This window comes from Netta rufina, assembly GCF_964035555.1.
Source record: "Netta rufina genome assembly, chromosome: 3".
Taxonomy (NCBI): domain Eukaryota; kingdom Metazoa; phylum Chordata; class Aves; order Anseriformes; family Anatidae; genus Netta; species Netta rufina.
The window spans coordinates 46,725,261-46,750,012 of NC_140125.1; the positions used below are offsets into that span (position 1 = coordinate 46,725,261).

Below are 24,752 nucleotides of genomic sequence, written 5' to 3' on the forward strand. Positions count from 1 at the left end.
CGCTATAAATTTGATTAGAAGAAAAGTGATAAGTCTACACTGGTACCTACAGATTATTTTGCAAAAATACTTATGAAACTTCTTAAACCAATTATTTTCAAGAAAGAAATCCTGACCTGTTAAAGGAAGAAACTAAAAATGCAGACTATATACCCAAACCACAAAGTAACACATATAAATACTAAAATAGCAGACAACTTAATGAACAAGAAAATTGCAGCTTATGAAAGAAAAATTAGCAATAGCTATCACTTCATTTGTTTCAGGACAAGATGTTTTATCTTTTCTCTATCACGATGAATCAACAAAAAAACAAAAAAACAGACCATAACACATTTACAATACAAAGAGAACAACATCTGAAAATACAAAAAAAGACTGCAGAGCACACTTAACCAAATTCAACTTCAGCAAGAGCTTTCAGCTCTTCCAAAAAGCTATCTCAATGAAGAACGAATTTGGAGAGCCAAGGGCCAGCAAAAAATGGTCAGTATCAAAATCTGACCTGAGAAACAACTATTAATTACATATATACATAATATATATGTTGACATATGATTGACAGACATATGTTTACATGGTTGACTTTTTTGTTATTAATTCAGAGAAGAGTAATCCCTAAACATTTCCTATAACATTTAAAGTTCATTAAACTGTAACGAATAGGAATTTTACTAACCTAAAATCTCAAAATTTAAGCTGACTTCGTTAGGGCAGACTTACACTTAGTAAATCAACATAAGCTGCACAGAAAAATTATTTTTTAAGGAAGCATCAAAATAACACAGACTGTTTTTCTACTATTAAACCAACACAATTATGAAGCTCCTTGTTAGAAACATTTCTCAGAAAATATTATTCCTTGATCACTGAATTTCAAGAAAGCATATCCAAATTATTTTCTGTATTATTCAAGCTAGTTTCACTTTCAGAAGATGACAAACTCTATTGTAATGGGTATGGCATACTGTATCTTCAAGCCTTTTGTTTGTATACCTTTGTGTTTTTTCTTCTTTTAATTACTAGACAGAAAGGAAGTCCACTAATTAAAATACCACAAAAAGCATGGAAGTAAGCCCTGGGTAAATACTTCTATTTTGAAAATTAAGAAGTAACACAAACTCTGTAAACTGCTGTTTATAAATGTCTTCTAAATAAGCAGAACAACTGGAAAATGTAATCTAACATCCCAAGACACATCACCAGACAAAGTAATTTAGTCAAGAATTTACTGAATAAATGAAGAAATAAATTAGTTGACCAGAAGACTATTCTGAAAGGTCTGCAAAAGTAGAAAAGAAAAGAAAACTCATGCAACCACGGCAACTTTTCAAGATTTCAAGAACAATTTTGGCATCTGTGGTCAGTACACTTTCAGTCTCTACAATGCAGGTACAATACACTTAAGTCATTCCATGGATACAAGGCGGAAGGAGGGAGCTGGCAGGGGGGTGAAAAAACGGTGTTCAAATCCTAGATTTCCATGTTAAAAATGCACCTGGAAGGTGAAGAAAAAGTACCAACCCCGAAAACAGCTTTATTTAAGGGATTCCAACTCTTAAGTCAGACAGGCTGCAAACAGAAAAATCTGTTAATTCACTGGGAGCAGAAGGATGGAAGGAAAAACAAGTTGATACTGAGAAAAGCCAATCATGCATTTAATGCACCAAAAGAAAAATACAAAAATATGCTCAGCTGACTCAGATTTATGGCAGAAAAACTTATGCAAAGATTTTATACATATTGTCTAAATGGACATTTCTGTCATCTATTCCTGCTATGATTCTCTGCTGGACTACAAAAAATCATATTAATCATATGATTGTGAAAAATCGTATCAAAGAAGCCAAAGGACCAAGCTGCATAATGCAGCCACTGTAACCACAGCTTTTGAGACAAACTAACCTTTTTTTTTTAATTATTATTATTTCTTACATCAGCTTATATGTGTCATCTATCAAACAACACAACAGTCCATACTTGTTTTCACATTTAGCATTGCTTTGCAAGCACCTCTTTGGTCTCACAGGATTGTGCTCAGAACTCTGCATTTGCTTCAAAACTTACAAGAGCTGTAGAAACAGAGGAGGGGGAATTAAAAAGGGGCATTTTTATTGAGTAATCAGACTGAGTGGTAATGAAAACAGTAAGAAACTACAGTGATCTGAAACACTACAGTGATCTAAAAAAAGACTACTCTAACATACCAGAACAGTGCAGAAATGTGGATGGACAAGAATACAGGATTAACGAATTAATAAAAATTACAGAATTAAAGCAAATACTTAAAAAGAATACATTTTACTGCTAGAGTTGCTATGCCACAAGACAGATGAGTTTTATTAAACTTCCTCATAAGTAGTGAGCACAGGAAAATTTGGCTCATACATCACAACCTCCATACGACTGGAACATAAATAGGGCAACAGCGTGAACAGTAACATCAGATATAGCCTCCCCAGTGGCAGCACCATACCCAGCCCCCAGACTGGTTATTCAGTCACCACGGAACCATTAAAAGCAGACAAATTTCCACCCCCACCTCCTCCCCGTGTTGCACTTGCCAGGATAAGCAGCCACGATGGCGTGCAAACAACACGCAGCTGAGGCTAAAAGCCAAGCACCCGCGCCACGCAGGGACCTACTGCCTGTAGACACCAAGCTGTCCCACCGGTACCCCAGGCTAAATGGGGTGATAACCCCTAACAATTAAGCTACTATCTTCTTCCAACATGATGCTGCACTAGAAGCTCTGGTGGAACAGCAATGAGCTGTACTTTCTGCTAGGTTGGTAATATCATTGACGTTTCAGTAGATCTGTGGGGTGACCCAGTTATTTTAACGACTTGAATTAGAACATTAAAAAAACAAAAACTTTTCCAGTTGTTTGCAAAATTGTAGTATTAAATAACGAAGGTAAAATTAATGCATCTGTAAAGCATATCTATCTGCGTGTACTGTGCCTAACCAAACCGGTAATTCTCCAGACAACTGACAGTAAGGTCTTGTCATTACTTGTTCTGATCTATCATTTCCCCATACCGGTTTAGATTCACATGCTTTGTTGGAGCAGTTTTATTGGAGTGCTGAACACTTTTCAATAAAAACCGCCAGAATCGTGTTTGATTAAAGAAAAAAAATGCATCTCAATAAAAAGATTTTTTTTTTTTTTTTTTTACATTAAACGTTTACAAGAAATTCAAGTGTTCCTAATGACCTTGCAGTACCAATTTGAAGATTTGTCTTCAGTACTTGAATATTTAAATATTTGCAAGCGTCACATAATTTGTAACATGGAGAAGCAGTCTTGAAATGTAGGCATCTTTACCCTCCAGTTATAGTTTGGCTGAATCTATTAAAACCCCATAAAGTTACCAACTTTTTTCAAAGCAGTTTTCAATGCACGTAGCCTCAGCTATCAAGACTAGCTGTCAAAACACTCTGGACTGCAAGTTTGCAGACACCATCAGATTATTTATTTATTTATTTTTAATATCCAAGACTTGCTTGTATTTTGCATAATCTTGCAAAAAATAAAGACAACTTCATTTAAATAACGTATATTGCACACATTCATGTACACACACTCACATTGCTGAACCATTAGGCCCTGGCATCTCTTGTAACAGTTCAAGGATGACTCTGCTTCCGAAGTCGGTCTTTTTCATTAATTTTATGTTTAACTTCATAAAAACTACCGTTTAAAACAGAATGAATCCCTGCAACTAAAGTGTGTTTAAAGAAAACCATAAAGCTCTGCCCCATGACTGTAATCTAGCTATCAGGCCTGAAATCTTTTATCTGCCTACACCCAGAGCAGATTGTACTGATTTTTATCAGGGCTAATTCTCTGATTCCAGACTCTTAAGTTTACGCAGATCTTCGTAAATTTTTATAAACATCCTTAAAGGCAAGTTTATGCAGCAGAGTCAAGTCTCAGTCTGACCTCCCTGGCAAGTAGCAGGTCCAGAAGCATTAAAATAATCCAAGGTTATAAGCACTTTAAAGAATACCAGTTTAGTAAACTACGCAGCCAGTTTACAAATGTACTCTTTGCAAAAAGTAAAAGTTTCTAAACACTCCCTCTCCCTCAAACGCTCATTCCCTAAAGCTGAATACATTTTCTCGTCTGCATCTGGCTGAGAACAAGCATATTTATCTGCTTTATGTACAGAACATAGCATGCCTACGATTCACTGAGCTACTTGCTGTCAGTCCAGAGGCCAGTTCTGCAGCTAGCCGGCCCGCCTGCAGCAAGGGCAAGCTTCTTTCCCATGCAGATCAGAGAAAAAAAGTTTGGCAGAGGAAGGAAAGGCCTCTGCTACTTCAGGACCTACTTAGAGGCTTTGAAAATCTGTCATCGTTAGACAAAATATTTTATAGCACGCTGTACAGAAACGAGGTGAAGCAGCTTACTGTCTGTTAGTTGTGGCCACAGCTGCTGTGAGTCGTGCAGTAGCCTGGATTAAAAAGAGTTTTAAAATTGACCCGTGCTCCATATATGTAAACGTCTGCTTTCCTCCCTCAAATTCTCCACTAGAATTTTGGGTGGGAAAATACCAAACAGTTTCATAGTTGGAAAAAATACAGTCACAAGCAGGGAAAACATTTCCAATTAAACTAAACGGGAAATGGGGATTCAGCCTATGGTGAAAATCAACGTTATTAGCAAGCAAAGAAATATTGCACAAATAGAAAATATATGGCTTACAATTCAGAGAAAATCTAGGCTGCAAGCTGTACAATATAACCGGATTCTGAAGCATCCAACATAACCTAGAAACTTTACATCCACATACCTATAAGCTCTATGTACAAATAGATTCAAAAGGGGTAAATATAAAGGACTGAAGAGATTTGTTGTTCTCTCTACTGGAATAAGGGTTTCATGTTAAGTGCCTGTCACGTTTTGTTTTGTTTTTGTTTCTAAGTAAAAGAACATTTGCAATCAAGATTGACTTGGGTACAAAGCAAGTAAATAAATGCATCTTGTATCTTCCTAAAGTTTGTTCCTTCCAGGAGACCAAAGAACCTCAGATGTTGTGTAATGGACTTCCTGAGACAGTCAAAATAGATTATATAGTTTTGTATGTAGTCTCGCATGTACGCTAACTTTCTTTCAACCAAATAACAGCATTCAGAATCCCCCCTAAAGCAAATAGATGAACATGGGCAGCAGGCATGCAGACACGAATAACTGTAACGTCGTCTGTGCTAGACAGAAGTATATGACTTTCTAACATGATTTCTCTTGTACTCTGCAAATTGAGGGCTTCCAAAAGATATCTGGATGAAAACCAAAGCAACTAAGTCAACTAGTGAAAGTAATTAGCCTAAAGTCATATTCTGAGACCGAAATCAAGCGTGCAACAGTTTCTACAGAACTATACTTTACTTTTGCTCCAATGAAACCCAAACAGCAGTAGGTAAAGGCAAAAAAAAATCATACAATGCCTTTGTAAAAGACTACGTAAGTTTTGGTCAGTGGTCTTCTGTAACCTTTCACCATTATAAATGCTCCAACTTCAGATTCATATGATATTGCACAAACTCATAAAAGGCACGTTTATTTCTTAACAAAAGAAATTAAACACACAAACCAGTTTGACTCTATGTATCTTGTGTTTCAAAGGAAAAAAATCTTTTGCTGAGTTCAAGGAATACATATTGCTTGAGCTCTACTGCCCTAAACAAGAGTTAACTTTTTACTGTATGTTTGCTCTAAATTGTCTCTGAACAGCAGCATGTTAAGGGCTAGTTAGAGTTCAGTACCAGGAGAAGTTGTATTGAACACTCCGTGACATTTCCCTGTCAAGGCAACCCAGAACTAATGCTTCAGCTTAATTAGGTCCATGGACAGAATAAGAACATCACGGTTGATCTATTTTTAGGGGAAAATAACAATAATTAAAAAAATATGTATATTGCACACGTGTGTGCACGCACACTTTTTCAAAGTGATGCCTCATGGCTTTGTAACTAAGGAGAAATTACAGCAGAAAATATACAGTATATTACTCCACACATATTTGTGCTTCTTCACTTTCAGGTAGATAGTGTATCCACTGATACTGGATTAAGATGTATCTATGAGACCCTGTTAATAATCTAAATTTCTACCCCAAATGACAATATTATTCACACAGGAAAAAGTCAACACAGAATTTAACTTCTTAAAGTCTTCTTCATCAAAGGGAGTAAAAAATGTAAAAATTAAATGCTGCGTTAACATGCATTTAAAATACATTTAAATTATATGAATGCCAGAACTGAACGTAACCTGGTACAGTAATTCTAGTTAAATACTATGTGCACTGTAACTTGTGGGCTAGCAAGTGCTTGCATATAAGGTGCTAGTACAAGGAAGAATTGGCACTATAATAAATAAAAAAATAAAAGCCACACAAACAAACCCTTTTTTTCCAGAAGACATAAACTACAATGTCTAGGCGACCCATTTGCAACATCAATCTAAATATAAGCAAGAAACAACACTCTACTTGAGCAAAGTTGCGGTCTCAACTAGTAAGAAGGAAAATCATGGTGTAATGTCATAAGCTTTAGTTTTTACACAGCGTATGAAAACAGTAGCATTAAGCCATGCTGGAAGGAAAAGGCAAAGATTTTCCTTAAGTATCTAGAATGTACAGAGACAAGAAAGCTGTTAAGAGGGAAGAGTGAAGCGTCTGAAATTCTGTCTTAAAGACCTGGAACATAAGTAAAGAGCTAATAAACAGTTAAAAAAAAATAAGTGTCATTAACTGTCTGTATTTGCAAGCTTACAGTAAAGAGAATTATGTTATGTATTATGTTATCCGTATTATTTGCAACTAAAACCGTAATATTCAATTAAAAAAAAGATTTAAAACTAATGTTAACATCTGTTCTTCCTATATACATCACCTAACAGGTATTTGTTAAGGAATATTTCACATGGAAATTGATATTCTTGTTAGTCTCAAACCCTCCTTAAAATTAAGGCTTTAGATTGACTTAAATATAAAATGATAAGGAACTCTTTAGACAGTAAGTCATCTCAAGGTGATTTAATTAAACCTTAAGATCAAGCAAAGCTGCCAAATAACACAAATTATTTACAAGTTGGAGCCCACACACTTGTTTTTAGGAAAGTAACCCCTTCCCCACTATAATTATTGATGAACTGTTCCACTCAGTATTTGAAATGCTTCTATTAAAAAAGAAACATCACCATCTTATACAACATCACCCTACTTCAGTAAATGCTAAGAAAATACTTGATCTGACTCTCTCTTAAAAAGCCTTGAAAATATACTCTGATCTATTTACTGTAGGGCAGAGACATACATACATACTTTAAGGTGCATGCATATATTTTAAGGTAACTTTCTCCATTATAGTAAAAAAGGATGACAGAGTAAGAAGCAGAAATGCACTGTATATTTTTTAAGAAACAAAAATATTCATTAATATTCACAAAATATTAATGAATGTAACCAGCATGAGAAGATAAATCCTCAAAATCAGCTCTAACACTTGGAAGAACGCTGGAATCCCCTCCCTCGTGCAGGAGCAGTCTGAACAGAATTGAAATGCTTCTAGTCTGTGAATGTGTTAATATAGGATATCCTAACTGCAATGTATTCACAAGGTCTGGTCTTTTCAGGAGAGTCTAAAAATTAAAAACCTTACATACACTGGGATGTCAAATTTATTACTCTACTAAGACTTTTAAGTGAAAAACAGGCTTTTAGAGGAATCTGGATTAAAGCCAACTAATACGACAAGTAAACATATCACAGGTCATGCTATTCATGCTCTTCCACAGTAAAACAGTCTGAAACTTTAAACATTAATAGTCACTTCCACAAGTTTGAGAAGTGCATATCAAGAACAAGCTAAAAAATTTGTTAAGCTTTTTCTTTCTAGATTTTGGAAAGTTAGCTATTAACATCTGACTATATTTAACTGCATGCTATATTACACAGTTGCTACACGAACAAATCACTACTGGCAGGTTTAAACAAGCAAGAGAGCAGGGAAAAGTACAGGGATAGCATTTAAAACTTAAGAGAAAAACAGTCCCAACAGAAACCTGAACAGACTTACCATGGATTCTGTTCTTCCAACAACAGAAAACCACATTTTGATCTCCGGGACTACAGATCCTTGAAAGAAAAAAAACAATTCTCCACTTCTCTTTCAGCCCTCTACAGCAACCACCACTCTAGTCTGCTGGATTTTCCAAGATACCCATCAAGATAACTGAGCTGGATGCTATGACACGGTATAGCATTTATCAACACCAGCTATAACCAATACAATATTCAGACTCTTACGTAATCAGTTATGCCGTTCTGGCTTTCAGTTGCTCTAGAGGCTTTATTAAACTTTGAAAACCGATAGAAAAACAAAAAAGGAGCCCTTTTGTAGAAAAGACAAAAAAATCTCCAAATTAAACAGGAAGTAGTGTGCTGGCCCACAGATGGCTACGAAGTCACATGCAAAAGCCCCCAAAAAGCGATATATTTTTAAAGTAAACTGCATGCACACTCTGCTTCCAAATCATCTGGATTTCATAAAAACTTAACCGCAGTGTGGTTGGAAGTCAGGCAGCTTTTAACATCAAAACATCTTTCGGGGTTAGAGCAACCAAATTCTGCACACAACCTCAAAAAGCAATACTGTTCCCGATGCCCGACCACTCCTACCACCTCGATTTCCATATACCCATTACAAAAGCTGCTGCTAATAAAGCTACCTGAGTATTACTATAAGAAAACACACAACACCTATGAAAAGGTAGAACAAGAAGTCACTGTTTCAGGTCATTTAACATGTGAAGTTATAACTTCAAAACATAACAAAATATATATATATGTATAATGCATTCAGTTTAAGAAATGCTGCTAGGTATTTTCCCGACTTAAAGCAAAACAACCACACACAGAACTGTTTACAGTGCTCTGGCACCTAACAGTTATTGCATAATGAGACGGGTTTTATCTGGTATGCATGCATACAGCATATATGCTTGCTACATGGTTGCTCAACTATGCTCTGGGGCTGTCCTGCCTCAGAAAACACCCTTAGAGCACACTCAGGTGAACAAGCTGATGTGTAGCAATTGTGCTCTCCCTGACATTCCTGGCAGGCCTATAAAACTTCAAATTAAATAAAATATGAGCAGCTGGGAAGTAGAAGTAACACACTTAAACATTCTGCTTGTCATTAGGTGGAAAAAGAATTAAGCAGGGGGTCTGGCAGTGACATAATGCTGTCATCTCTTCCTTGACTCACCTCCCTTGTTCTTGTTTTGCTTTTATATTAATGCCACCAGTATCATAAAATGAAACCATCTGTCCTAAGAATAAGCAGGCATACAGCATTTCAATGCAAGTTGTGTCACTTCTCTGCTTGTATGACCTTAGCTTCAACACGTTCAATCTTTTTAGATTGCTGCAGGACAGGAGTGACCATCACTTGGTAACTAAGAACATTTATAGTGGAAGGGGTATGTAAGGTATAGTGTGCACCTTACCAATCAAAAGCTCTTAATTGGTACAACTTTATTTACCTACTGAACTCTGCAAACTAATAAAAATCCAAAGAATTATCAAAGCATGAATTAGTTGGATGTTTCCTCAAAGATGAGCAGTTTACTACCAAAGGGCAACAGTCAAAAGAATTTTTTTTTATTTTTTATTTTTTATTATTATTTATTTTATTTTATTTTATTTTTTACAGACATCTAGAGATGGGTAAGAAACGCAGATTCTGTGAATACCACCACTTCAACCATCTTTATACAAAGTCAGAGACAAGTATCAAGAGCCCACAAAGACTTAACATGACAGGCAGGTCTGCAGTGAACATGCAAAGTGCTCTCACAGCATGCTACTGACAGCAACTATTTTGTCACCTCCCAGGAAAAAAACAACCGTTTTCCTAGCCAAGTTTCAGAGTTGTATTTCACCATTTGGGACAGTGCCACCTATTGACCAGCCCCTGCATTTTCTTTTATTACAGCACTTGAAGCACTCTTGAAAGCAGTGGTTAAACAAAGATAATTGGGTTTACAATCAAACTATGATCCTGTGCGTGGCATCAGTAACTGCAATTTCTGAAATCAAGTATGAGCTTTCATTTCTTCAGCTATAAAAGTACCTTCATATGAACACATGACAGACAACTTTCTAATACTAGCAAAACCTAAATCTATTCTCATGCTTACCTCTCTCTCTCATTTCAGATACTGTCGTATTTTAAAAGTTTAGAAAAATTTAAACAGTCTGTTAAATCTCTTTCCTCAGCAAAGGAGAAAGTGAGAATTTTAATTTTCATGCTGTAAGAGACACATGACTTGAGGTGCGTCAGAATAACTATTAGCAAATGTCAACAGGATAATGATAGAAAGGAAAAATCCACCCATTATTACTAGCTTCTCAGCCATGCTCACTCAATTCTCTAATATATTCTGCCCTGCTCAGCTTGAAAAAAAATTAATGCCTTTGTATTCTTCCTTAGCCTACTGTTTTTAGGAAGCCTATTACAGAAAAAATGTGCTATTACTTGCTTACAGTAAGTAGTGTACACTCCTTGAATTAATTGCTTAAAAATAATCCTATTTAATTACCACTGCAACTTATTTCAGCACAATGAAAGACAATTATTTCTATCCAACATTTTGCTGACTTAAATTAAGTGAAAGTTTCTATTCTACATAAGCTAAAAGTAAAGATCTGTCTCTTGCTTATTTAAGATCAAGATTCAAGACATGACCTTTTTAAAAACAGAATTCCAATACGTGGCAGGCATGCAGCACCAAAATGACCTGCAGTCACTGCCTGGAGCACTGAATGTTTCTGCAACTGCACATGATGAGATGAAGCACGCTGCTTCCGTCACTGATTATGACATGGAGGTATCATGAAATGTGTTAAATAATTTATTAAAAACAACAACAACAAGAACACCTAAATTTCAAATCAAGTTTACACCAATAGCATTGTTATGTACTGCTAATGAAAGTTCTAAGTGTCAGTTGTTAAAGCAATGGGAGTATGGGAGAAACCAGACAGCTCCAGTGAAAACGGAAACTCTCCCCACACTCCTGATAACCTGCTTTTCTCTACATTATAAATTAGATATCACAGTTGAAAGTGGAAAAAAAATCTGCTGCACATTTTGAAGCATTCAACAGAAATGCTGTCAGAAGGCAGTCTTAACATATTTAATCTGGCATATTTTAGGATCTACTATTTGCTTCTCAAATTATTAACCTGCTCAATAAAAACAGGAGCAGAATATTGAGTTACATTTGCCAGGTCCTGAGTAGTTTTCTCAGTAACAGCTGATTGTCAGCAGCATATACCTGACACCTCGTATTCCTTTACAGATGTCAGAAATAAGCCTTTAAAAGCCAGTATCACACAAGATTATCATTTCAAGAACACACTATGAACTGAGCAAAGTTGCAAGGAAAAAAATGTAGTGCTGTTCAGAAGTAACTACATGAAATAACTTAAAAGATGTAAAACAACTAAGTCTTCAGCCCATGAACTACGTGGCAAGGAAGAATAGGTTGTTCTGAAAAGTTTCATGTACTTGTGAAAGCATACTAAGAAAAACTTGTTCTACCTATACCTCTATGTACACTACACAGTAACAAGAAGTACTTTTGGATACCACAGTTACATCATTCATAACAAATCTAAAATATAAAGATTATGCCTCCTGTGTGACTAACCTGATAAAGAAAAGTCAGTCAATTAGTGGAGTCCTCCACCTGGTGGTTGGAGTTGTATGTGCATTCTATATATTACTACCAACAGGAATAGCTTACACCCAAGATTCTAGTAACTCAGGACAAGAGTTATTATCCCTGCTTCACCAAACTAGATAATATGCTGTAGCTGTCTACTATAAAGAAGCAAAACTGATGTCATGCATGCAGCTGTATACTATACAGAAGATAAGACCTTGTCGTCATAGCAGAAAGTAGAGACAAATGTTAATGTTTATTTTTTTATCCATTCATCTACTACAAAAACTACTGCAAATACTTTATTCTATTTACCGCTTTTCTTTACCAGATACTTCTACTGTTTTCAGCAAAACTACTAAATAAACTAGTTTATTAATTCCATTTAATAACATTGCCAATTTTTGGCTTAGAAAAATGCTGAATAAACCTGCAGGATAGCTTTAGACTTAGATGTCATAACTACTTCATCCATATTTTTTCTTGCATTACGTCTGTGTATTTTACATAAACATTTCACAGCTAGTATAAAGTACGATCAATATGACATGCACAACAAACTCAAGGGAAACAAGTTTTTCCATTAACATTTTCCACAAAAGGAGGACTGCCCCCCCCCCCCCCAACAACAAAAAAAGCACAAACGAAACGAACAAAAGAAAAAAATTCTCCATAACACTTACACAAACTGACTTCCATACCTTGGCAGCAACAATGCTGAGGCCCATTCCATTTTGTTTTTTCAATGTTACAGTTATAATTTCAGGTTCTTTCCTCAAAGGCTGAGCCTATCAAACAAGGCAAAGAAAGAAAATTAAAGATGACAGGAGTTCATATGCACTATCAGGCTATGAAAATTATTGTGCAAAACAGCTAATCTACAATCAAAACTAAGCTGTTAGGGCAGCAGCAGATCTCTAAATCTCATCTCAGATACCATGCCTGAAACTCCATTTTCAAGTTGGAATCCCTGAATGCTTGATTAATATGAATTCACGTTATCAAGCATTGCATCTGTGTTCTGAGCATTAACAAAGTTGTGAAATCTACCCACTGTTTCTCCTCCAATTCAATAGTTCAATAGATATTATTAGTGATTCATAATTTGAAATGTTTATGCCTATAAATGTAATGTCTATAAAACGTAAAACATTTACTTTTAATGAATACTGAAGTACAGAATCAGTAGGCCACTGCTAAAAAGATGACAGTGATATACATGGAACTCAGTATTTAATACTGTATCTAGAAGACAATTCTGCAAAGATATTAAAGGACTAATTAATTTCAAAGGCATTCTTCTGAAAGAATGTTCAGAAAATTTTCACTTCTGAAAACGCCGTAAATCAAATAAAACTCAACCCCCAAACATTTTCAGTAATTTATTTGCATCTCTGCAATATTGCCAGTTCCCTCTTCTCAAAAAGTTGACATCATTCTTATTTAGGCGAAACATATAAATTTATTCACATGCAACCTAGTTTGTAGTTTGTATTCATATTAAAACCCAACAAGTGCAAGCTCCACAAGACCCACGACAAAGTAGAAATAAATAGAAGTAAAGCCAAAGAAATAAAAAAAAAAAACTATTAATGCTTTGATTAAGTACAAAAACTAGAAAAGCAAGTAGATTTCTAACTATTAACGTTAGCACTCCTGTACAAAGTCTGCAGAAGTACCGAACCTGTTTCTACTTTAATCAGAATTTTTTCCATTAGTTTAAGTAGAAAAATTATTAAACTAAGTCAAAATAACAACCATACACACTGGGAAAAGTTAGCCACTGGGAACATAATTTCATCACTAGTCTGTACTTAATTTCACTTTTTGTCTAACAATAGAAGAAATTCTTCAGTGAAAATCTGAAGACAGGCAATACGCCTGAGCCTCACAACTATAAACGAGGACGTTTACCCAATGTTTAGATTACGTGGACATGGTGCACCAAGAGGTGGTGTGTAGGCTACCACCATAAACAGACTTGCTATGTTCTCAAACATAACACATTCAATTAACACATGCACGAGAGAAGAATAACTAAATTTGGTTATCTGGACCATCTTAAACGGTATTGATTTCTGTAGAGGAATTAAATAGTAGAATCTTGCATTTCTTTATGTAGCCTTTTTAAGGCACACTGGCCAGAATTCTACTTTTTCTTAGTTTGAGGAACAGTAAGTACCTAGTATGTAACTTCAGATGACTTTTGTTTGCGCTAGTTCTAAAAAAATAATTTCTTTAGAGCAACAAAGGGAAGAGGAAGAGCAAATCAGTTCAGGACTGATGCACCATCTGTAGATTTAGGAGATGCCCTCTTCTGTTTTGGGACTGAGGCCCAAACACATTCTTCAGGATACTACCTAATGTCATCTAACAAATGTTGGGTTCTGAACAGAGTAAATGAAGCTTTCAAGTCCCTCTGAATACCGAAGAGTAAACATTTATCTTAGAAGGCCTTAGGAAGACAGGTAAATTCCAGTTTACATTCACATTGACAGTTATTTACAGATACATGTCCACATACACTTCCACCAGTGTTTACAAGGAGTTTCTTTACTGTTTACACCAAAGTGGTGGGGAACACAACAAACAATTTGATGTGAGAATTCCATCATGCAACAACCTAAAAAAAACCACACCTGACTCACAAAAATCTGCAAATAGTTCCTTAAATACCAAATCACTCATGAACTACATCTTTAATTAAGCCTGTTCCTCCTAACGAGAATTAAAACTTACCACACGCAACACAATGGCTTACCAAGAAATCACGATTCAATTTTCACCATTATTCCCTGAATTAATACTTACTAGCTCAGCATTCTCGTGTGACAGGTGACTTTCATAGTCTGCACCTTCAAAGTATATTGTCCATGTGCCTGGTGACCGGGGATGAGGTATTAGTCTACAAAAACCTGAAGGAGAAAGTAATGTTAACATAGGCTTGGTATTTTGTCAACAGATTAATTAAAATCAAATAGCCTGCCACCAGGAAATAATCAAACAGAAGTATTCATCTTTTTATATTTCGAAGTATGTTGAATCTTGTATCTTATATGCAATTAGGTGCTTCACTACAATTTTATGAAACCTACAAAATTTTATACTTCTACAGCTGCTGCTTCTGAGAAACATTTGTTTGAAAACATTAAGAGCTCATAAAAAGCTCTTGGGCTGTAAAATACAGCTTCTACCAACAGGAGATGTGAAATATCAGAACATGAGCAGTTATCACTCAGAATAAGACAGCATTATGGAAAGCTTCTGCTTTGCACAGAGCCTAGCTAGCCAGTCTAAGCTTAAATTTGGCAGAAGTGAAGCTTTGCCTAGACTTTAATATTCAGTGCAATTCTGCCACTAAAAACAGGGTTTTGTTTACTAAGCAATTTCTAGAATAAAAATAAATAATTACAGCAACTAAGAGGCTGGTGCTTTGTCCATTGACAATGACTGCGTCAGAGACAGAAATTTAAATGAGGTGCTTCAGTCAGGTGATTTAGTTATTTTAATTTTGAAAGTTATTCATTGTTCTCTCCTAAATCAAGAAGGGTGAAAATCCACATTAGTCTGACTACAAATCGCATCAACCAAAAAGATGAGCTTCTCCTCTTCACAAAGATCATCTTTCAGCAATTCAGTTTACATTGATTTACTGCAAACCAGTCACTTAGCATAGTTTAAGAAATACCTTAGAAGTAAAAATTTGCATATACACATCAAAAAAGTCCTTGTATGCAATAACTATACAGAAATTCTTAAAGCAAATGAATTATACTTCCTCATTAAATACTTTATTTTGCTAGTACTCTTTAGTCTCAAGACTATATCCTCTGTAACTCACTTTCCACAAACACTCAAGTTTCTTAGCAGTTGTGTTGTATTTTTTTGTTTGGTTTGTTTTTAAATGCAAGAATATGGCATTTCTATAAACTAAGCTGGAACTGACAATTGCAGAACTTCTGTTATGGTTAAGACTGTTGACATTACTTAAGTATTACAGAATTTACATTTATGTATTTTTGTTTTTATTTTGTTGCTAGAACTGCAAAACAAAACAAAACAAAAACCTTTTGGAGCAAAAGGCAAAGCCAAATGTCAGTAGACATTAGTAAGTAAGCAGTGCTTTCTCAGAACCTTGAAAGCAAATGAAACGGATGGGGGAAAAAGGATAAGAATTCAAGAACACTGCATAGCTTTTATGGGTTGCAAAATTTGACCATACACTATAAAAAAATCGAAATACACATAAAGAGAAAGTCATTTACAATTAACTAAAATGTATTTTGCATTCTGTGCTCACTACACCAAAAAAGAAACTCATCGTAAAACAGAAGAACTGACCTCTCTGACAGAGAGGATCCAAGAATTCTTGTAAACCACTCGGAACATTTCTGACAACATCACAAGAATAGCCATCTTCTGGTAAAAGGAAAGGCAGCTGTAAGTCGGGGTCCTCTTCCAACTGGACTTCTCTGCCATCACTGCGAGCAAGTTCATCAGCAGTGTTTTCTGCAACAGTTACTACATTCTCTATCAGTTCCTGGACAGAAAGTAGAAAAACACTGTTATTATAATGATAATGTGAAATAACCCTTTTAAGGAAAAAATATAATAAGAAAACATTAAGACTTCATTAACAGAATCTGGGAAACTGAGTATCAGAGATAAAACTTCTTTGGCTCCACTTTGTACACAAAGGATGCTGCACTGCTTTATTTGTCAAATCCCATAGATAGCATAGTTAACAAATAAAATTCAACAGCATTTGTTTTTCTTTCAGTGTTTTCTAAAATTGTGTCACATTTGTACTTGATAGGACAAGTGCATTTAAAAAACATCTAATATAGAACGTGCATGTTCAAGAGGCAAGTTGGAATCACAGGCAACTTAAAATTTTGACAGTTTGTTGAGTATACTCTGTAAGACTAAATATATAGGAAAGAAACATATGACTTGTGTATACCAGTACTTTCAGCTCCATCAGGACACACATACCCAACAAAGGGCTAATGGCACATATAGTTGCCTAGTTTGGAAGGTTTATAGAACAAAGTCTTTAATTCTACACTCCCTGCGAGCTCAGTGCAATACAGAGAACACTGTTAAGATAGATACCAATTTTTAAAGTAACACAATAGAAGCACATGGACATAGAGCAGAATCACTCAAGTTGCAGCAAGGAGCTGCAGATTTTACATTTGGTGCTCAACTGTTCTGCTTAGTTTTGCAGAAAGTTCTGTGAAACTGGTATGGTCTTCACGTTGTAGCTACCATGGTGGCATGTAGTGCACAGCAGTCTTCCTACTGCATTTCTGAGAGAACTGTAAGATTTCAACAGGGTACCTATCACTAGGTTGGATGGATTGATAAAATTAATACAAAAGTTAAAAAAAAAAAAAATCAAATTCCTGACAACTTCACAAAAAGGTCCAACCAACGTGCTGTTTTTGTATGCTTCTCTTCTATTCATCCCAAATTACTCAAGAGTGCTCAGTGAAAAGGCTGCTCTCTCCCACCCACCCCTCACCCCAGCAGTTCCTTTGTTTTTCTGTTACTTTAAATGCCTTTGGTAGGTAAAGACAAGTTTTAACATGAAAGTTTTCAGTTGTTATATTTGCATTGTACAGGAAAAATAAAACAGGCAACTATTAAAATGATGCAACTCATCATTCTCAAACACTTGGTGTCTTCAAATTATGCGGTTTACCTTAGGAACCAAGGAATCACCTCTCATTTGACTCATCACTGAATCTAACTGAACAGGCAGAATCAATATTTAAAAGTAACTTCTTTACTTCTAGCATTGTTTTTGGAACAGAACTTACCCCTGAGATGTATGGTTTTCCTGGCATTGAGCTGTAATTACTACAATTCATTTATTTGAAGCTGCTACAGATATTCCATGCAGATTACCCAACTGTAAGTATTTGCTTTACTCAAGATTTGTGTGTGATTTCCAGTTTCATTCTACAGCTTCTACTTGGCTCCCAAAACCAGCTTGGCAATTGGGTCTTAATCTCATTCCTGTTATGCTATTGCGCCACTCCAAACTGTAAGCCTAGTGTAACAACTTTATTACTTGGGCACAAAGCAGAATACAGTCATGACAAAAACATACACGTGTTCCCATCCGAACGTTCAGTTTTGGCAAATGTCAAGGGGGAAGTCAGATAAATCCATACTTTCTTTAGGAGATGCTCTCTGAGAAAAGCCTTTTTACTGTAAAAGGTGCTAATTTCTAAAAGGATTACATCAAACAAAAATATGTAAGTATAAATACACTTAAATTCCTTTGAGTAGATTCCAAGATGTGAAAATTTTCAGATTTGGCAGCAGTAAGTCAGGGTTTGAGTGTACATGTCTTTTTAATAGCAAGGAACAAAGAACTACCGAATAACACTTCATTGCAACAGGGAAAACTAGCCATACTAATAATCCTCCTCTGACACAAAGAAAATCTACCACAGTTAGTACTGCAGTTCTTTGAGGTCCCTAGAGACCAATAATTTAAAAAGTGGAATTCTACCTATGTGTAAACAGGAAATATATGCTATGTTCTTCAGCAAAAAGACTTTTGGGTTTGGTAATCAATATACAAAAATCAACTGTACCCAAGCCACAAGTCAAGTAAAGACCTTTAGAACGACTGTATTAGTACCTTTGATTTAATAAAGCGATATATCCACAGTCATTAAAAAAAAAAAATCTTTGTACACAATGGATTCAGTTGCATAAAAGTTGGATTATCTTCACCTTTTTAGACTTTTGAGTTCAGTCAACTGTCCTGTAATCATGTTTTACCTCAAGAATTCTCCTTAACATATGATTACACTTCTGCAAGGAACAAAAAACCTCTTGACTTTTGCCAAGAAGATTCTTCCCATGGATAAGACTTAGAATAGTCACTCATCTTCAATAGCAAGATAATCAATTCAGAAAGCAACATATGTATGTGTGCATGTATATACATATACACACATACATACATGTCTACACAAAAAAAAAGTTTCATGTATCAATGTATCCAAAGGTGTTGTCCATTGCTTGTATGAAAGGATTCAAGATTCACAGATTTTCATGTTTCACATGTTAAAAAAGAGGAAAAAAAGTTTAATGTTCCAGCTTCTTTCATTTGATCTCTATAGTCAAAATTTCAGTCTTTGTTCCTTGTGGTTATACACAGAGCTCGCTTTTTGAAGTGGAGTGCTCTTTGTGCCTCTTTACTACTACCTTACTGGATTTCATCCACAAATTCTGTGAAGTGCAGCTATACCTCCCTGAGTTTGCTCAAGATGTACAGGTGTTACCTTACCTTACAATTTGGTGCCTGAAAGATTTGGTAATGTCCTGCTTGAGTTGCAGTGAAGTACACACAAAGTTGGTTGCCAGGAGCATGCCAGTAGCACCAATGCTGCTTACAGTAAGGGGAGCAGACTGCCTGTTCTGACTTTTTCTAACAATTCCAAATCAATCAACAACAAGAAGATAGCTGTTTTTCAGCCACGGTGTTTTCACCTAGTCTCTGTTCTTCAGGTATGTTAAATAATGCAGCAAGTGACTTACTGTTGGAATAAGTGGTTCATCTGGAGCACAGTGATAATTCTGCAACAAAGCTTGTAGCTGCAGAGAATTCAGCTTAAAGCAAGTACTGTTAATGTTTGGAACATCTGCATGTGAGTACTTGTCCATCGTAAGCAATGTGGTTGCCTGAGGGGAAAAAAGTCATAAGAGACAAATCCAAATGAGAATGAAACCTTAAGTCTTGCTTCAGTTTTCATTAGTAAAGAGATTGAAAACAAAGCAAGCAGCCAGATTTACTACAAAATTAACTTAAACATCCCCCAAACAACCACTAAATACATCTCCTGCACCTGTAAGACAAATGAACACTAAACCTATCACAGAAGAGGCATATTGATTTTTCCAGGTACTCTTCTTGTCTTTTTCAGTGTTTATTTATCTTAGTGTTATAAACAGAAATAGAACAGCATGTTGGCTAAAATCACTAAGTATCAATTTTAGTTATAGTTTTAATGTTAATGAGGTTGAACATACATTTTGTATCTTTACGTGCTACCCAAACAGTCCAGAATAAATTCATACAAACTATGATCATCTACATGCTATTCTCTAGGAACATACAATGCAGAAACATTCTTTTCAAATACAGAATTATGTGACAAGTGTTAATCAGAAATACACTCACCTGCACTATTCTGCTTAAGTGGCAATCAGCAGCCAGTTCTAAACCTTGTTTTTCTGCCCAGGCTTCAATGTGGCCCAACTGCTGACGAACAATAGCTCCCCAATAATGTGAACACAGCCCTGAATCTGGGGCTGTAACTAGTCTGTTAAAAAGCCACATGTTGATAAAATGAAACAACTGGGAGAAGAGCTGTATAGTCAGTGCAGCATTCACTCTACATCGCCGCAACAGGGACATAGCTCCAGTCAATGTATGCAGCACATCATCTGTAGAGATAAAACAAAGCAAGTCAATTCACATACCACGATATACATACAACTGGTTTAGGCCATACATACTTAGATACATGGACAATCAACCCTAGTTACTGAATGTTAAGAAGAACCTACAACCTACATGAGTTTAAGTTACACACACCTTCAGAAATAAATGTATTGCTTCATATCTCTTTAATGGTTTTCAAGATTAAGCAACATTAAACTGACAGCTGAAATACATATTTAACTCGTGAAATGAAAGTAAGTAAAGGCAAGTGACTGACAGGCTAGGTACAAGGACATACTCTGCTGGACCTATGGCTCCAACTAGGAAGAGGCTGGAGAAATGAAAGTTGAATGCAGCTTCAGCTGCAGTGCCTAGAAGATGTAGGAATTCAAAATCCTGACAGAAAAAAGACAAATAATAGAATTACAGTCCCAGACTTCAGGAGGGCATAATTTGATTCATCTATTCAGATTGGCATGTTCAAGATAGCTGGCTGATCTGATCATTTAGAACCAAAGCACAGAAACAGTCAATTCTAATGGGCAGAAAATCTAGCAAGCGTGGCAGAAAACAAGGAACTCCCAACGGAGCTCAAACACAACAAGGAAATACAAAGGTGGAAGTGGGGATGGGTTACCTGATAGGAATACAAAGACAATGCAAGCATGGCATTTAGAAAGACAAATACCTGTGAGAATTGAAACTAGCAGCAAAGATGCAAAGTGTAACAAGAATGGCTTCTCTTAAGTTCACAGCAGCTTACTGAAAGCTAAGGAAAATGTGGACCCATTGCTCAGTGGAGCTAAGTACCTAGTACTAAAGACAAAAAAAAAAAAAAAAAAAGCTGAAGTGCTTAATTTCTTTCTTAAGAAAAAAGTTTAGTTTTCACTAGTAAGGTCCTCGTGCATAGTAGCAGAGGCAGTGGGCACAGCAATAGAGGAAGATCAAATAAGGAACTACTTCATCTGACTGGACATAGTCTACAGGGTCAGACAGGATGCATATGAAGTTGCAGAGGGAACTGGCTGACATCATTGCAAAACTATCGTTGTTAAAGTACTATGGCAATGGGGGAGGATCCTGATGACTGGAAAGAGGCATTGCATCCATTTTCATGAAGGGCAAAAATAAGGACCAGGGATCTGCAAGGCCAGCCAGCTTAACTTTAGTCCCTGGGCAGGTTATGGGGTAAATCCTACTACAAGCCACTTCCAAAGCATACATACGACGTGTTTCGGAAGAGCTAGCATGGATTTACCAAGGGCAAATTATGCATGACCAACCTGACTGCCTTCAGTGGTAAGATGACTGCCTTAGTAGACAAGGGGACAGCAGTGGATGTTGTTCCTTGCCTTGCCCTTTAGCAAGGCTTTTGTCAGATTTTTCCACAGCATCCTAATAGTGAAATCGTTGAAACAAGACTGGATAAATAAATGATAACGCAGGTAGAGAAGTGGCCAGACCACTGGACTTGGTGGATTCGTGGTTATGTAGTCTAGTATTAATAGTTATTAGTAGCCAGCTATTAAGTGGATTCCTTCATAGATTGAGGCTGGGATTGATACTGTTTAATAACTTAATTAGTGACCTGGGTGACTGGATGGAGTGCATTCTCAGCAAGTTCACATAAGATACCAAGCTGACATACTGAAGGGTTAGGGTATTATTCAGAAGGACCTCAAGAGGCTGGAATAATGGTCTGACAGGAACTTCATCAAGTTTAAAGGCTTCTTGGAAAGTATTAACTGCAACAGCATAACCTGGGTGCCATCTGTATGGAAAGCAGTCTTCCAGAAAATGATGAAGAGAACCTGGTAAACATCAAGTTGAATACCCTGGCCTGAAAGGCAGACAGTTGCATACTAAAATGTTAAGTTAGCAGCAGTGCAGCCAGCAGAAAGGGAGGGAAGTGATCCTTCCTATCCATTCAGTATTTGTGAGACTGTACATGGAGCAAAGCATCCAGTTTTAGACTCCCCAGCACCAGGAAGATACTAATTTAATTGAGCAAACTCAGAAGTGAGCCACCAAGAAGATTAGGGGGCTGGAAAAAAAGGACATAAAAGAGGAAAGGAGAAGTGGATTTGGTTCAGTCTGAGGAAAGAGCAGGCTAAGGGCAGAGCTTACTGCTGTCTTCACCTGTCTAGAAGGAGGGTTCAGAACCAGACACCTGTGAAAGGTGCACAGTGATAACAGAGTAACAAGCGACAAACAAAAATTGGAGCACTGGAATTTCCAACTAGATATATTAAAAATATTTCCACTATGAGGATGGTCAAATGTTGGAACAGGTTACTCAGATGTTATGGAATCTCCATCACAGAATGGACATTGAACAACTCAGTTGGGCAATACTCTGAACAACCTGATCCAGCTGAACCTGCCTTGAGCATTAGGATAGTTTAGATGACATCCAGAAGTTCCCCACATCATTTTAAAAGCCAATACAGATCATTCATATGCTGTTACTGTCCTTTCTTGTTTGAATCAGTTTGTTATGAATGATAACTCTCCCACAGGTTAAGGCAACTTGTATTTGTCATATCATTGTTAAGAAGAATTATATTCATTTGTTATTAATTGCATGGTTTAGAATCCACAAAAAAAAACTTCAAGCAGTCTAACCTATTTTAGGCCTCTGAGGATTATTTTCCTCTGGATCATCAAGGAATGCTGGCATGTAGTTATTAAGCTCTGACTGCAGACAATGAACAAGGTACCTAGAAGGAAGGAATGGGGGTAGGGAGGGAAGAAGGGGAAAAAAAGAACATTAAACATTTAGATTTTTTTATATTTGTATTATTAATGCTTCTAAATAAGAGATCTGGAAAATTACAAAATCGGTGAAATCAGTCTTAAGTATGTGACTATAGTGATCCGAGTAATACTTTTTTAAAAGGATACAGAGAAATCAGTTCTCCTATGACTTTCCCAGAAATACTGGAAGAAAATTTAGATCATCAGGGAACAAACACAGCCACTAAAACACAATATTGCTACCACAAATATTAGAGAAGGTCATATGCTACACAAAGAATGCTGTCAGGCCAATCTTTAGTCTGTAAGATTAAAAAAGTAATTTTCCCCTGAACAGAAATGCACTTTTTCCATTTTAAAATCTACCAAGAAGAGTTCTAAACATAATTTTCCTGTTCTGAGCCAATGAACAAGATCCTGAAATGGTCCCAGTCTTCTGTGACAAGAAATCTTTCACTCTTGCATTTCTCTTTTAACCAGTGAAATTAAAATTTTTAGTATTCGTTTGCTTCTAATAATTAAACATTTTCTTTAATACTGCTTTATAGCGAAAAAATATAATGCATAAACGATTTGCTGAGAATTGAAACTAAAAGGATATCAAAATTTTAATTACATAGTCATAAGGAAAATAGTTCACGGCTTTCTACTATTCCCCTTTCTGTTTCTGGTAACATTTTCATCTAGAGAACAAAAGGGATGGCCATTTCAAACAATTCTGGTATATGCCAGTTATTGCCATCAAATAACATCTTCACAGCAGACTTCCTTCTTTTAATGCTTCTATTATGCTTCCTTATTTGTCTTCTAAAAATACGTTTCACAGCTCTTTTATCCAAAAGTTTAATACATCCATTTTACAGTGCACTTAGGGGAGAATTCACTCACAGCCGAAATTCATAAACACCATTTCTCATCCAGCCTGCTCATGTACAGGGTAAAATACAATGCCATTCCTTTCCAGCCATGGAAGCATTCTGTTTTCAATGACTGTCTAGCTAACTGAAGTAGAAAGATATCAATTAAGAGTGATCTGTGGTGAAGAGGCATAGGTTCATTAAGTTATTAGTCACTTAAAGATAATATAAAAATGGAAAGACCGTCGAAATAGTTACTGTATCTTATTCACCCATAATTCTCCTTTAAAAACAAATCTGTGCTAGTACATGCAAAGTAGTTTAGCATTTCTCTGATATTCTTTGAATGTTCTGAAAGGTATGGTAAATTATCACAAAGTACAAAGCTCTTTAATAATCAATCCCAAGCCATTAAGCCCATTCGAGTAAATGCTAGACAAAATGTCTGAAGTGCTGAGAAGTGTTCTTAATCTAGATGTTTCTAATAACAATAAACTATAAAAATTACACAAGCTACTAACTTATAAGAATCATGCTTTTTCAAGAAAACATGCACCTTGGATTACGTGCACACATTGACCACCACCCCCTGGACCTTCTCATCAGGGCTGCTCTCAACCTGTTCTCAGCCCAGCCTGTATTTGTGCTTTTATCTAAAAAAGTATCTATTGTGTTTATATCTAAAATAAACACCCTACAAATGGGGGAAGGGTGTGTACAAGCCATCCAAGGTACACTAAGCCTTCTCTAAACATTAGTTTCAAAGGCAAATTTGCTGAAAAACACTTGTTCAATACTAGATTAAAAAATAAAACTAAAAGTGAACAAAAATCAAGCATTTCTTGCTGATTATCACTGTGCTCACTCAGTGCTGTTATCTTTGTTTGAGGATATCTTTATTTGAGCAACCTTTCATCAGAGGATT

At 36.1% G+C, this 24,752-nt stretch overlaps 1 protein-coding gene across 12 annotated transcripts in view; it reads right to left on the bottom strand.

Moving 5' to 3' along the window:
* AFDN (afadin, adherens junction formation factor) overlaps positions 1 to 24,752 on the bottom strand; it is a gene marked incomplete at its 3' end in the record, with an annotated part of 129,483 nt that overhangs the window by 29,942 nt on the left and 74,789 nt on the right. For all 12 annotated transcript variants that reach the window (XM_084284802.1, XM_084284794.1, XM_084284801.1 and 9 more), the window contains 6 exons: positions 22,839 to 22,933; positions 19,950 to 20,215; positions 19,307 to 19,450; positions 16,085 to 16,283; positions 14,555 to 14,658; positions 12,445 to 12,531 (listed from right to left, as the gene is read on the bottom strand). In XM_084284802.1, the coding sequence (XP_084140928.1) occupies positions 12,445 to 12,531; positions 14,555 to 14,658; positions 16,085 to 16,283; positions 19,307 to 19,450; positions 19,950 to 20,215; positions 22,839 to 22,933 (895 nt within the window). The remainder of the gene's footprint in view (positions 1 to 12,444; positions 12,532 to 14,554; positions 14,659 to 16,084; positions 16,284 to 19,306; positions 19,451 to 19,949; positions 20,216 to 22,838; positions 22,934 to 24,752) is intronic.